This window comes from Geotrypetes seraphini, chromosome 4, assembly GCF_902459505.1.
Source record: "Geotrypetes seraphini chromosome 4, aGeoSer1.1, whole genome shotgun sequence".
In the NCBI taxonomy this organism is placed as follows: Eukaryota; Metazoa; Chordata; class Amphibia; order Gymnophiona; family Dermophiidae; genus Geotrypetes; species Geotrypetes seraphini.
Window position 1 is genome coordinate 22,301,571 of NC_047087.1, and position 15,863 is coordinate 22,317,433.

General features: G+C 47.2%; 1 protein-coding gene across 2 annotated transcripts in view; it reads right to left on the bottom strand.

The window, feature by feature from the left end:
- CMIP (c-Maf inducing protein) overlaps positions 1-15,863 on the bottom strand; it is a 317,564-nt gene that overhangs the window by 20,644 nt on the left and 281,057 nt on the right. For both annotated transcript variants that reach the window (XM_033942720.1, XM_033942721.1), the window contains 4 exons: positions 12,795-12,843; positions 12,203-12,310; positions 10,285-10,401; positions 683-823 (listed from right to left, as the gene is read on the bottom strand). In XM_033942720.1, the coding sequence (XP_033798611.1) occupies positions 683-823; positions 10,285-10,401; positions 12,203-12,310; positions 12,795-12,843 (415 nt within the window). The remainder of the gene's footprint in view (positions 1-682; positions 824-10,284; positions 10,402-12,202; positions 12,311-12,794; positions 12,844-15,863) is intronic.

Sequence of the window (15,863 nt, forward strand, 5' to 3'; positions counted from 1 at the left end):
CTGCCCCATTCCTATAAGCTCTGCCTTAACCGCACAAGCCTCGAACACTTATGATTTTAAAGCATTTGAGGCTTGTGCAGACGAGGATGAAGCTTAGGCATTGGTGGAATGAGTCATTATGACATCACAATCTGAGCTCTAGAATGTTGCTACTTAGGATTTTAAAGTGTTTGAGGCTTGTACAGATGAGGAAGGAGCTTAGGCATTGGTGGAATGAGGCATTATGACATCACAATCTGAGCTCTAGAATGTTGCTACTTAGGATTTTAAAGTGTTTGAGGCTTGTACAGATGAGGAAGGAGCTTAGGCATTGGTGGAATGAGGCATTATGACATCACAATCTGAGCTCTAGAATATTGCTACTTAGGATTTTAAAGGGTTTGAGGCTTATGCAGATGAGGACGGAGCTTAGGCATTGGTGGAATGAGGCATTATGACATCACAATCTGAGCTCTAGAATGTTGCTACTTAGGATTTTAAAGTGTTTGAGGCTTGTGCAGATGAGGACGGAGCTTGCAGGAATGGGGCAGGGACAGGAAAAGAACTCACGGGGATGGGACAGGAAAATGAGCTTCCGCGGGGACGGGGAAAAATTTGTCCCCGTGTCATTCGTTACTTCTGTGTATTAGGGAAGGCTGCCGGTCTTCTGGCCACAGAAAACACTGCTGGGTGGGTGACTTACCAGCTCTTTTAATTCCCTCTGTCTGTCACACAGCTGTTCATACATCCTCCTTCCCACGTCAGTGCTTTCCAAGGTGGAGATGATCTGAAGTTGAGTGTCATTGTTCTCAATGATGTTATATTCAAGCATCAGACAAAGAATCTAGGGATAAAACAAGACAGCAACTTCAAGAATAATGCATTTATCAGTGCCGATTGTAACACCCCCCTTCCTACATTCCTCTGTTTAATAGAGAATGACAAGGAGACACATTTTTCCCCATCCCCGCGGGAACTCATTTTTCCGTCACATCCCCACGAGTTCTTTTCCTGTCCCTGCCCCGTTCCTGCAAGCTCCGTCTTCATCTGCACAAGCCTCAAACCCTTTAAAATCATAAGTGTTCAAGGCTTGTGCGGTTAAGACAGAGCTTATAGGAATGGGGCAGGGGCAGGGGACAAAATTCACGGGGGGCGGGGAGAAATTTGTCCCAGGGTCATTCTCTACTCGGTTACAAAAGTTAACTCCTGCTTGACCGATAGGGGAAAAGCGCAGTTCACGCTCCAAATCACCAAAGTTCCGATCCTCCCATGAGCCAAGAGTGCTGAGCTGACCCATAATATGGTCACATACAAACCTCTCTCCACATCAATCTCTTCTTGGATGGGCTGAGAACTTTTCAGCACCCCTCATATATTTACATACCTCCTTAGGAGGTATATAAATATAGCGTATTTAGCTATAGTAGTAAACCTCGTATATGTGTGTATACATAAGAACATAAGAATAGCCTTCCTGGGCCAACCCAATGGACCATCAAGCCCAGTAGCCCTAGTACCTGACCAGAACCCAAGAAGTAGCAATATTCCATGCTACCGATCGTAGGACGATTGATTTGGTATAAACGTGTGCATATCAGTAGGATGATCAATGTGTCAGAAACATCAGTAGGATGATTGATTATAGCATAATTATGCCAGTATTAACTCTGTATTGTAATACCACCACAGAGCTCTGGGAAGTTTTTGTTCACCCAACGGGTGGTGGACACTTGGAATGCACTTCCAGAAGTTGTGATAGGACAGAGTACGTTATTAGGGTTCAAGAAGGGATTGGACAATTTTGTGAAGGAGAAGGGGATAGAGGGTACAGATAGAGGACTACTACACAGGTCCTGGACCTGTTGGGCCGCCGCGTGAGCGGACTGCTGGGCACGATGGACCTCTGGTCTGACCCAGCAGAGGCCCTTCTTATGTTCTTATGCTAGAGGCTCAATGGTTGCATTTGAATAAACAAATCATATTGCTCGGAGAAAACAAATGGTTCCTTGCCATATTTATAACAATGTTTTGAACATCTCATGTGTACAGCGACATTTCAGTTCAAGTCACAGTAATGAGTTTATTAATAGTTAAGCCAACCTACTTCATCAAAGTCCTACACTGGCCTAAAAACCTCCGGAGACGGCATAAAGTAGATTAAGTATCATGATGTTATGTTACATCACATTTAAAGAGCGCGTTCCCTGAACAAAGTGCAACACAAGAAAAACAACAAAATATATACAAACAACACTGATGCTATTCAAAAAGTATATACAATCTACCTAATCTCCCTCTCCTCTTCCCAAGAAATCAAAACACTGCTGTTCAATACCATATTCAATCTTCATAATCTCCCTCTCCTCTTCCACTTACACCGACCAGGTTCTGCGCACTCCCTGGCATCATACCCTCAATCGACCAATAAAAAAAAAAAAAAAGCCAACAAAGCTACCTGGAACCTAAATCATCTTACCGAAACAGACTATCTACCAACGTATGAAAACTGACAATTTGCTATGTAATGTAATGCAACCTGATTTATCTTCCAATGTTATTATGTCTATACCCTCAATCTGTATTCTCCAATGTCATGTACCCTCCTGGAAATGTCCAGTTCTCTTCTTATGTAATCCGCTTTGAACCGCAAGGTACAAGCGGAATAAAAATCACTAATGTAATGTAATGTAATAGCGATTTTTTTTTTTTTTTTGCAATTTCGAGTTGTCAAAGCTTGCTCTATTTGGAACCAACCTTTTTTCTGATTTTTAGCGTGGGCCCAAAATCGATGCCTTGGGAATCAAATCGGGACTTTTTAGTATCTTAATCATTAAGAAAGCAGTATTAGTTATCTTTTTTTAGGATTCTGATTAAGCATTTTAGGGTTTTGATTAAGCATTTTAGCTTTACACTTGCTTTTGAGACTTTTTATTGAGGTTTTGAAACTTTGTAGAAAGTTGACCTGCGGGCCTTCTCTGTTGGCTCTTATAATTTCTGATCCTGTAAGTAATACTGTTTGGATTACTGCTGTGTGGAGATTTGATGCTGCTTTGGGAGTGGGATCCTTTTTGTAAGGGATTTTATTACGCACGTTAACGCTGTTCCTTCTCACGCCTGCACCTGTGTTGGTTTTGCAATGTTTCGTCTAGGCTTTTGTTTATCTAGAGCGGTGTCTCGCAAACTTTGCAAAGCCGTGGCACCCTAAACGTGGTGCCTGCGGCTCAAGGCATCCGAAAGTGCGTGGACATTGACGCGATGACATCGCATGCATGTATGACATCATCATGTCAACGTCCCCGCAGGCAGCATTACGAATTTGCTGCCCGCATTGGTGTCGCCTCTCTCCGATGTCACTTCCAGGATCCGCACCTAGGAATTGACGTCAGAGGGAGAGTCGACATTGACACGGGCAGCAAGTTAATGCTGTTGCTGTCGCCTGGAAAATTAAAAAGGCGCAGGGGGAAGGGAAGGGGGGCCGCGTGCGCAGCAGGGGGGGGGAGTCTGGAAGGAACAGGGAGGGGAGGAGCACTACTGCCCCAGGCCCAACTTACTCTTGCCACGCCACTGGATACACTGATCTAAAGAGTGCGTGGCCCCCAGTTAAGATAAGCCAGCTAAGAAGCCAACCCGGGGAGGTGGGTGGGTCGTAAAAATATCTGCCTGCTGTCCCTGGATAACACCTGTTACGGTAAGTAACTGTGCTTTATCCCAGGACAAACAGGCAGCATATTCTTAACGCATGGGTGACCTCCAAGCTAATAGAGAGGGAGGAGGGATGGTTGGCCATTAGGAAAATAAATTGTGTAACACAGATTGGCCGAAGTGCCCATCCCGTCTGGAGAAGGTATCCAGACAGTAGTGAGTAGTGAATGTGTGAACTGAGGACCAAGTGGCAGCCTTGCAGATTTCCTCAATGGGCGTGGAACGGAGGAAAGCCACAGAAGCAGCCATAGCTCTGACCCTATGGGCCGTGACAGCACCTTCCAGTGAGAGACCGGCCCGAGCATAACAGAACGCAATGGAGGCAGCAAGCCAGTTGGAAAGCGTCCGTTTAGAGACAGGACGACCTAGGCGGTTAGGGTCGAAGGACAAAAAGAGCTGAGGGAACGAGCAGTGGGCCCTGGTATGGTCAAGGTAGTATGCAAGGGCACGCTTACAGTCCAGCGTGTGTAACGCCTGTTCCCCAGGATGAGAATGGGGCTTAGGGAAAAAGACAGGCAACACAATGGACTGGTTGACGTGAAAGTCGGAGACCACCTTGGGAAGGAATTTAGGGTGGGTACGCAGAACCACCTTGTCATGGTGAAAAACAGTGAAAGGTGGGTCGGCAACCAGTGCATGTAGCTCACTAACCCTCCTGGCAGAGGTGATGGCAATGAGGAAAAGCACCTTCCATGTAATAAATTTGAGCGAAGTTGTGGCAAGAGGCTCAAAAGGAGGTTTCATGAGGGCAGATAAAACCACATTCAGGTCCCAGACGACTGGAGGAGGCTTCAGAGGTGGTTTGACATTGAAGAGGCCCCTCATGAACCGGGAAACCAGGGGGTGAGCCATGAGAGGTTTTCCGAGGATAGGCTCATGAAACGCAGTGATGGCACTGAGGTGGACTCTGATTGAGGTAGACTTGAGGCCAGCGTCGGAGAGAGAGAGCAAATAGTCCAGTACAGTTTCCACCGCCAACGAGGTGGGATCGTGGTGATGTAGAAGACACCAAGAGGAGAACCTGGTCCACTTCTGATGGTAACATTGGAGGGTGGCCGGTTTCCTGGAGGCATCCAAAATGCGACGGACAGGCTGAGACAGATTCTCTGGAGAGGTCAGCCCGAGAGAAACCAAACTGTCAGGTGGAGCGAGGACAGATTGAGATGTAGTAGAGACTGATGCTGCTGCGTAAGTAGAGTAGGAAACACAGGAAGAGGAATGGGCTCCCTGGAGCTGAGCTGGAGCAGGAGGGAGAACCAGTGTTGGCGAAGCCACCGAGGAGCGATGAGAATCATGGTGGCTCTGTCCCTGCGGAGTTTGAATAGCGTCCGCAACATCAGAGGCAGTGGAGGAAAGGCATAGAGGAACCGATCCGACCAGTCGATGAGGAGAGTAGAGTCTGGAGCAGAACTGGGGCAGCTGATGGTTGTGAGGAGCTGCAAAGAGGTCCACCTGAGGAGTGCCCCAGAGAGTAAAGATGGAGTGGAGTGTGGGAGGATCCAAGGTCCACTCGTGAGGTTGAAGGATGCGGCTGAGATTGTCGGCCAGGGAGTTCTGTTCGCCCTGGATATAGACGGCCTTGAGGAAGAGACTGCGGGCCGTGGCCCAGGTCCAGATGCGGATGGCCTCCTGACAGAGGAGGGGAGATCCGGTGCCGCCTTGTTTGTTTATGTAGTACATGGCGACTTGGTTGTCTGTGCACAGGCGAAGAACCTGAGGGTAGAGAAGGTGCTGGAAGGCCTTGAGAGCATAGAACATGGCTCTGAGTTCCAGGAAATTGATGTGATGTAGACGCTCCTGAGGGGTCCAGAGACCCTGGGTGCGAAGATCTCCCAGGTGAGCTCCCCACACATAGGGGGAGGCATCCGTGGTGATGATCATGGAGTGAGGGGGCAGATGAAAGAGTAGACCCCTGGAAAGATTTGAGGAGGTCAACCACCATTGAAGAAATTGCTGAAGAGACGATGTCACAGAGATGGGATGAGAAAGAGGATCCGTGGTCTGTGACCATTGGTTGGCCAGAGTCCATTGAGGTGTCCTTAGGTGGAGTCGTGCCAGAGGAAGCACATGGACCGTCGAGGCCATGTGGCCCAGGAGGACCATCATTTGCCGAGCAGGAATAGAGCAACAAAGGAGCACCTGATGGCAGAGATGGAGCAGGGTCCGTTGGCGGTCTGAGGGGAGAAATACCCTCATCAGAGTGGTGTCGAGGACGGCTCCAATGAACTGAAGTCGCTGTGTGGGAAGCAGATGCGACTTGGGGTAGTTGATCTCGAACCCCAGAAGATGGAGGAAAGAGATGGTGTGTTGAGTGGCTTGTAGCACAAGCGGAGACGTAGGAGCTTTCACCAACCAATCGTCCAAGTATGGGAACACCTGGAGGTTGTGAGACCTGAGGAAGGCCGCCACCACAATAAGGCACTTGGTGAAAACCCTGGGCGATGATGCGAGGCCAAAGGGTAGCACTTTGTACTGATAGTGGTGGTGCTGTACCTGAAATCGGAGGTAGCGACGTGAAGTCAGATGGATTGGAATGTGAGTGTAGGCCTCTTTGAGGTCTAGGGAACATAGCCAGTCGTGATGAGAGAGAAGAGGGTAAAGCGTGGCAAGGGAGAGCATCCTGAACTTTTCCTTGACCAGACACTTGTTGAGGTTCCGGAGATCGAGGATGGGACGGAGGTCTCCTGTCTTCTTGGGAACCAGGAAGTAGCGGGAGTAGAATCCCTGACCCCTTTGGTCTGGGGGTACCTCTTCGATGGCATTGAGAATAAGGAGGGATTGGACCTCCCTCAGGAGGAGGGGGGGGTTGAGAGGAGTGAGAAACAGACTCTATGAGAGGATTGTCTGGTGGAAGAGTCTGGAAGTTGAGAGAGTAGCCGTGGCGAATGATGTTGAGGACCCACAGGTCTGATGTGATGACCTCCCAACGGTTGAGGAAGAGTTGAAGACGTCCTCCTATCGGCTGAGGCAGAGGCAAGGATGGTGGGAGACTGGCTATGCCCTGGAGAAAAGAGTCAAAAGGGCTGAGATGGTTTCGACTGCGGGAGAGGCTTGGCAGGTTGATGAGACTGTGAACGTGCCTGAGTGTGGTGCTGCTGACGAGGCCGGCGAGGTTGTTGTTGTTGAGGCGGGTTGAGAGGTCTGGCCGAGAACCTGCGTTGGTAGGAAGACTGCTGTTTGTAGGGGCAAGCAGGTGGAGTCTTCTTTTTAGGTTTGATCAGGGTATCCCACCTGGTCTCGTGTGCCGAGAGTTTCTGGGTAGTTGAGTCCAGGGACTCCCCAAAGAGTTCATCACCAAGACAAGGTGCGTTAGCCAGGCGGTCTTGGTGATTAATATCGAGGTCAGAAACTCTCAGCCAGGCCAAGCGCCTCATGGCAACAGCCATGGCAGATGCTCGAGAGGTCAGCTCAAAAGAGTCATAAATGGATCGCACCATAAATTTCCGGAGTTGGAGCAAACTGGAAATTTGTTGAAAAACCGGGACCTTACGCTCAGGGATGTACTTTTGTAAGGAGGAGAGTTGTTGCACCAAATGCTTCATATAGAAGGAGAAGTGGAAGGTGTAATTATTAGCCCTGTTGGCAAGCATGGAATTCTGATAAAGGCGCTTGCCAAATTTATCCATCGTTCTGCCCTCTCTGCCAGGAGGGGTGGAGGCATAAACACTGGAGCCCTGGGTTTTCTTTAAGGTGGACTCCACTAGAAGGGATTCATGGGGTAGTTGAGGTTTGTCGAACCCCGGGATAGGAATGACCCTGTATAAACTATCCAGTTTTCGAGGGGCACCCGGTACCGTGAGAGGGTTTTCCCAATTTTTGTAAAAAGTTTCCCGTAAGATGTCGTGGACGGGTAACTTTAAAAATTCTTTGGGGGGTTGTTCGAAGTCCAGGGCGTCAAGGAAAGCCTGAGACTTCTTAGAGTCGGATTCCAAAGGGATAGACAGAGCCGCTGACATTTCTCTTAGAAATTTTGTGAATGAGGACTGTTCAGGTTTGGAACTGGTATCGGCCATCGAGGGTTCTTCGTCCGTTGATGAAGCCTCATCATCGGTACCGGGTGGGGATTCTTCCCATAAGTCCGGGTCCCTGATATCAGTGTGCGCACGCCGAGATGTCTGGGTGGGAGGTTCAGTGTGGCGGGTCTTAGAAAGAGACTTGCTGGAGCGCATTGAGGCGGTACCGGGAGAGGAAGACCGGTGCCGATCCCGGTCCCGGGAAGAGCGGTGCCGTTCTCGGTCCCGGGGAGAGCGGTGCCCTTCCTGGTCCCGAGGAGGATCGGCCTCAGATTGGGTCGGTACCACAGGATGAGAACCGAGTGGTTCAGCCGAGAGGATTGGCATGGAAGTGTTGAGCGGCACCGAGGGGGTGGACACCGGTGGGATGGTGCGAGGCTCGGGCCGGTCTGGTACCGAAAGAAGTGGTGCCAAGAGGGTCGGTAACAGGTGCTGGAGTTGGTGCTGCAGCTGTTCCTGTAATTTGTCTTGGAGTATGGCCGCGATGCGGTCATCCAGGGGTGGCACCGGTACCGCTTTTTTCTTTTTCGGTTCCATAGGTGCTGCTCCACGCCCCGGCGATGAGGAGGCCGATGACGAGGCACTCACCGAGATCGGGGCGGAGCGTTTGCGGGGTCGGCGTGAGGTTGGGAGGACCGGCGTCGCCATTGTGGCCGGTGGATGCTCCAGGGAGGTGGAAGGCTTCTTAGCCGGCTTACCTGGTGCCAGCGACCCCGAGGAAGGATCGGGCGTCGTCGAAGTAGTCGGTGCCGCCTTTTGCGGTACCGTCGATGTCGCAGCAGGTTCCATAGCAGATCCGGTACCGAAAAGGATGTTCTGCTGGATCTGCCGATTTTTTAATGTGCGTTTCTTAAGAGTGGCACAGCGGGTGCAGGTGTCAGCCCGATGCTCTGGACCCGAACACTGTAGGCACCAATTGTGTGGGTCAGTGAGAGAGATCGGGCGTGCACACCGCTGGCACTTCTTAAAGCCCGGTTGAGGGGGCATGAAGGGAAACACGGCCTCCGCAAAATCAAAACCGGAGGCCTGTATGGTGACAACAGGCCCCGCTTGGGCCGGATTAAAAAAAATAGAGAAATCGAGAGATTTTTTTTTTTTTTTTTTTTAAATCGAAGAAAAAAGAGAATCCGAAGAGGGAAAAAGAGAAAAAAAACAAGAAAATAACGCGAGCGGGAAGGCAAAAAGAAACGAAGAAACTGGGTACCACGCACTCCTCCGTCGGGCGGGAAGGCACTTGCGCATGCGCGGTGCGGCCAACTAGAACTTTCTAGTTAAAATGTCCGTACCGGGGCTCCGTCGGTGACGTCACCCATGCGTTAAGAATATGCTGCCTGCTTGTCCTGGGATAACCGGCATTGCTCCCCCCGAAGGCCCCCCCGCGAACTTTCACCCCCCCCCCACCGCCATCGGACACCCCCCCGCCGCCATCAGGCACCCCCCCCCCGCCGCGACCTGAGGTCCCCCAACCCACCCGAACCCTCTTCTTACTTCAGTGTAGCCTCCACACTGGCACCGACACCAGCATGTCCTGCCGGTGCCCGAAGATCTGCTTCCTGTGCTGGGCCTTGAGCATGTGCGCAAGCTCAAGGCCTGAGAGTTCACGTTCTCGAGAACTCCCCAGGTACATTAGATAGATTGTGAGTCCGCCAGGACAGATAGGGAAAAAAATGCCTAAATAAAATCATGTAAACTGCTCTGAGCTCCCCTTGGAAAATGGTATAGAAAATTAAATAAATAAATACACTTTTCTTGTAGCAAATTCAGGCATGATGCATGGCCACATTAAAACCAGTGTGTGGTTGCGCATGCTGTACCTTAGAGGGAACACTGGTAGGGACAACAGGCCCTTTTGTCAGCTGGGAGCAGAGGGAAGCAGCATGAATGTTAAAATCTACAAGTTCTGAGTTACAGTGGTGCCTCACACAACGAACTTAATTGGTTCCAGGAGCAAGTTTGTTATGCGAAAAGTTCGTTATGTGAAACGCGTTTTCCCATAACAATACATGTTAAAAAAAATAATTCGTTCTGTAGCATAAAATATGCTAAGATGACATAAAAAAAGATAAATTTTTGGTTATTATTTTTATTTAGATACATCTAAAAACATAATTGTTTTTTAAAACAACACACATTTTTTAAATTTAAAGACAGACTAAGTAGAGTCTAATTTTACAGTGAGAGAGGGCAGAGTCTCAGCGGCAAAACTGGGACTTAACTGTTCATTTTTTTTTTTTTTTCTAGCATCGGGGAAGCGGCGAGAGTAGCTCCGCCCCCCCCCCAACGCATCAGCAGTAGGCGCTGGGCCCCTGCGAGCCGACGGTCCGCCACTGCACAGGGAGCCAGGCGGAGAGAGGGCAGTTAAGCGCAGTGCCTGCGCGGAAGGATGCAGCTCGGGCGACTTCGTTGTGTGAAACGAAGTTCGTTGTAGGAAGCAAGACATGAAGTTCGTTGTGCGCAGCGTTCGCTGTGCGAGGCGTTCGTTATGCGAGGCACCACTGTACATACAAATCCGACTTAGGAATAGCTATAAAAACGTAACTCGTTCTTAACCCGGGGACTGCCTGTAGTTTAACATTATTGAGGGTCTTACCTCAACCATTGTCTGATTGCCTCTTAAAGCAAGCAGCATACAGGGCCCCAGTTTGTTTTCAGCCAAAGAAAGCAGGAACTTTTTCGTTTTGTAACATGATCCCATTAAAATATGAACCTGCAAGGGAACGGAGAGAAGAGAGCAGGATTATACAGATGAGGTGACCAAGGTATTTCTTGACACTTTCCTGCAAACGTCAACTGCACTAGCAAGGGATAAATTACAAATTTAGGTTACTGACCGCTGCACCAATGATTTTATGGCGAGAATACTAATAGGGACCTTTAAGACAATCCAAGAACGTAAAACCTTTGACATCAAAATGATAAGGTATTTTGACACCTACCAGAGATCTGGGCTTTCTTTCCCACTATAAAGACATTTAAAACTGCTCTGCCACCTTTCTGTCTCCCGCCCACCCCACCCACCCCTCCCTCTTCCCAGATAAGTGGAACAGATAAGTGCACTTTCACACGGGATTGATATTACTTGCTAGGATACCTTGTTGTAATTTTCTATGGAACGTTTTACAATTATTTAACTAATTAGACGAGGACGCACAACATATAATATGTTCATATAATGATTCAAAATGTTGTGTGATCGTGGCACCAAGGTCCCCCCCCCTCTTCAAACCCAGCATGCACCCAAAAAGAGGGAGAAAAAGCCTCAGACTAATGTAGCAGTATAGAACCAAAAGGTACAAATCAAAACTGCTTTTGATACTTTCACTGGCAAAAAAACTCCGTCACAAAACAGCTCAGGTTTAGAAAAGGGCAAAGTCACCCGGAGGCATGTTCAAGGACTTAGCTGTCAAAAGACGACTTAAGTTCTAACGCTGGTCTCAGCGTGGCTGCACTTTTCAAGGCTGTATTGTTGGTTCCCCTGATGAGCCAAACATTGGTGAAACAAGGTCGCTTGTTGGGAAGATTGGAGAAGATGTGACAGCGTTGGAGCTCAAGTTGTCTTTTGTCAGCTAAGTCCTTGAACGTGCCTCCGGGTGACTTTGCCCTTTTCTAAACCTGAGCTGTTCTGTGAGGGAGTTTTTTTGTCAGTGAAAGTATCGATGGCAGTTTTGATTTGTGCCTTTTGGCTCTATGCTGCTACATTGGTCTGAGGCTTTTTCTCCCTCTTTTTGGTTGACTGCTGGGTTTGAAGAGGGGGGATCTTGGTGCCACGATCACACATCATTTTGAATCATTATATGAACAATTATTTAACTCACAAAGTCAGGATTATAAAATAAATGAAAAAGAATTCAGATAGATAGGGAGTTGGGGAGGATGAACAAATGATTAAAAAAAAGATCGGGATTGGTGAAGAGGGTTCTGAAATAGCTGTGTGCTATAAGAGACCCCCATGATCCATTTTCCTGAATTAAATTTCTGATGTTCCTCTCCTGGTTAATTAACTGTAGTTCTCCAAGTTTTAGAAAAACTTCCTAGTGCATGGGATATAGAAAAAAAGATTTTGAGTAATTACTCTTAAAAGTCACTTTGGTGTGAGGAAAAAGTGCTTTTTGTATAACAGTTGGAGTGATTTCACTCAATTTGAAGGAGTGAAATGAGAAACACTACCCGTTTTTCTTTTTTTGTTGTTGTTGTTCTGTACTTTATAGGGTAGGTGTGAAGTATTTAGATGTTTTTGAATCTCCTAACTCACTGTAAAAGAGCTTAAGTTGTCGACAGACGTGTGCAGATTGCAGCGTTTTACAATTTGCATCTTTTAAGTGTGCACTCCGCCATCGAACAGCACCTATGAGGACTTGAAGTAGCCGATAGAACTCCTGCTAGAATCTAGCTGAAATTTATTACAGGTTGTCATGATGTTTCCATGCAAGCATGAGCAAGTTGACCTAGCCAAGGCCTTGGTTGGGTCCTGGCTACTGTTTCTACAAAGATGAACTAAAAACACTTACCATACTGGCAAAGAGCTCTCCGTCATCGTCACATGCCACGCCACCTGGGCTGTAGAGCTGGAACCAGCCATCTTTGCCGGATCGAACGCTCAACAAACACGAGTGGACCTGAAAGGTAAAGTCAAGAGCATTAAGGCTGCAAGTTCTTATTGTGCCAATATACACTCTTCTATTTGGGGGGAGGGGGAGGGGAGTGCACATTCCATATAGGCATGTCTTCTGTAAGGACCATATCTCTCTGCATACACCCCCTCCTTTACAAAGCCGCGCTAGGGTTTTTAGCGCTGGCCATGGCGGTAACAGCTCGGACGCTCATAGGAATTCTCATAGGAGTGTCGGAGCTGTTACTGTGACGGCCAGCGCTAAAAATGCTAGTGCGGCTCTGTAAAGGGAGGGGGAACTGGACCCCTTTTCCCCCTTGGATTTGGAGCTTTGTGGTTCCCCTATATCAGGAACAAAAATGCAATTCAAAATAAGGCTTTTAATGTTCTCTGCAGTGTTCCAACACATACAGGAACATCAAATCAGAGCTCCAACTCCTATCTGCGCACATGCTTTCATGTTTTGGACCATTTCAGCCTCTTTGTCTCACCTCTTGTCTTGGGTCTTCTGCAAATCTCTGAATAACATATTTCAGCTCCCTAGAAGTAAAGCAAATCAGGCATTAGGATCTGTCTACATTTTCAAACAACATTCTCTTTGCGGCTTGTTTTGAGGAGGGATGTTGGGAGCAGATGGTTTTATTTAAAAGAAATTCTAACCCGCTTAAATCTAAGCGGTTCACATAAAAACAAACATACCTTATATACTTGAATGTAGGCTGAGATTTTGGGGCCAAAGAAATGGCTCATAACTGGGGGGTCTCGGCTTATATTCAGGCCATCGCCTACCCACCCCCCTTCCCAGACCTATTGCAGGCCTCCACAGGGCCTACCGCAAGATCCGGTGGTCCAGCAGTGGGCTGGGACGTGAGGGATTCCCTCGTCTCCCGTCCTGGACGATCCAACCCTCCCCTCCCTCGGCAGCCTCACGGTGAATGGGACTGGAGGAATCCCTTCTGCCAACTGTGCCTGCCAAAATTGATAACCACACCTCCCTCCCACCTCCCCCATGTATCTTTCACGTCCTTGGTAGCCAGCTAGTGCGTGGAGAAGGAGCGATCTTCCTACCCTCCTGCTCTGTTCGAGGCCGCTGGCTGATTCCACATCCCCCTGGATGCAAAGCCTAGCAGGGTAGGGCAGGGAGGGAAGGGGGCTGGTTGCAGAGTCCTGGCAGGGAGGGGGAGGGGCTGGGTGCCGAGTCTGGAAGGGGAGGGAGTGAGGAAGGGGGCGCTGGGTGCAGTTCCTGGCAGGGCACTTGAATATTAAGCCCCTGTCTTATATTTGAGTCAACACTCAATCCAAAATGTCTTCGACTACTTACTCTATCAAAAAATAGATGAAATTTGCTTGAAAGTATTCCTTCTTTTAGTTATGGAATACTTTCAAGCACAGTTTATATTCGAGTCAACCATTTTCCTCCTTTTTGGGAAGAAAAATGGGGGTCTCGACTTATATTTGGATCAACTTATAATAATAATAATAACTTTATTTTTATATACTGCCATACCACAAACAGCTCAAAGCGGTTTACAGGGGAAGAGACTGTATACGGACAGCGACATTACAGAGAACTTTCGAAATTAAACAGTTTGTGCTGTCCTTTAGAAATGGATGTTATACAAAATGGATACTTTTACTTAGCAAAAACCACCAATATAGGAACAAACAAAAGTACCTTTTAAACTTGAGTGGCGCTTAGAATCCAAGATGGAATGAAAAAACTCGATGTGGGGAACAAACCCCTAAAGAGCTTCTTACAGAATCTATCATTGCACCATTGAGAAGTAAAAGGTAATTAAAAATGCCTTTTGAGAATGCTCATAAATATTTTAATATCCATATAGTGAAATAAATATCCGATATCTTAGTGACTTCAAAAAACGTGAGTTCAAAAAATGACTTAGCTTAAATGTTCAGACAGCGTTGCTCCCCACATCAAGTTTTTTCATTCCATCTTGGATTCTGAGCGCCACTCAAGTTTAAAAGGTATTTAAAGTACTTTTGTTTGTTCCTATATTGGTGGTTTTTGCAAATTACGGATCTTTAGGAACAACTTCTTGTTCGATTATTACCCAGTTGTTTGTATTGGGCATCCAGGACTTTACTTTTACTTAGCGACAGAAAATGGTCATAAATAAAGCCACATATAGATATACGTAGATTGTAACATTGAGGGCTCCTTTTACGAAGGTGCGTTAGGGCCTTAACGCGCGGAATAGCGCGTGCTAAATTGCCGCGCATGCTAGACCTTAACGCCAGCACAGAGCTGGCGTTAGTTCTAGAAGCGTAGCGTGGGTTTAGCGGGCGCTAAAATCGCCAGCGCACCTTAGTAAAAGGAGCCCTGAAAGTTAGAAGAAGCTGCTATATTTATTTTTAAACATAGGCAATTGCATTGTCTAACAGGACTCTGTAATTGATAACAAATGCTATTCACATTTCTTAATTTTTATAGTCAAGTACAATTCAGACAGGTGATGTCCGTTAAGGAAGCCTCCTTCATCGGTCCAAAGGATGACCTCACCAAAGTAAAAAGATTTATTACATTACATTACATTGGTGTCTTCTATCCCGCCAATACCTTTCAGTTCTAGGCGGTTTACAGAAGAACTGGCCTGGGCATTCCCAGGGAGATCATAAGATTGATAGTTGGAAAATGCATTAGGATTTGGGGAGTCGGGAAGGTTTAGATGCAAATGTTTCTATGTTTCTATAACCATAAAGTTCTATGACATCACAATGCAGGTGTAAAGAGCCCTAGCCTATAGGAAGAGGAGATGTAAATGTTAAGAGTCTTAGCCAATAGGGAGAGGAGGAGATAGTGGATGCTCTGGATGAGCCATTTGGCCTTTATCTGCCATCATGTTTCTATAATCATAAAGCTCTATGATCTCACAAAGCAGGTGTAAAGAGCCTTAGCCTATAGGAAGAGGAGATTACATTACATTACATTGGTGTCTTCTATCCCGCCAATACCTTTCAGTTCTAGGCGGTTTACAGAAGAACTGGCCTGGGCATTCCCAGGGAGATCATAAGATTGATAGTTGGAAAATGCATTAGGATTTGGGGAGTCGGGAAGGTTTAGATGCAAATGTTTCTATGTTTCTATAACCATAAAGTTCTATGACATCACAATGCAGGTGTAAAGAGCCCTAGCCTATAGGAAGAGGAGATGTAAATGTTAAGAGTCTTAGCCAATAGGGAGAGGAGGAGATAGTGGATGCTCTGGATGAGCCATTTGGCCTTTATCTGCCATCATGTTTCTATAATCATAAAGCTCTATGATCTCACAAAGCAGGTGTAAAGAGCCTTAGCCTATAGGAAGAGGAGATTACATTACATTACATTGGTGTCTTCTATCCCGCCAATACCTTTCAGTTCTAGGCGGTTTACAGAAGAACTGGCCTGGGCATTCCCAGGGAGATCATAAGATTGATAGTTGGAAAATGCATTAGGATTTGGGGAGTCGGGAAGGTTTAGATGCAAATGTTTCTATGTTTCTATAACCATAAAGTTCTATGACATCACAATGCAGGTGTAAAGAGCCCTAGCCTATAGGAAGA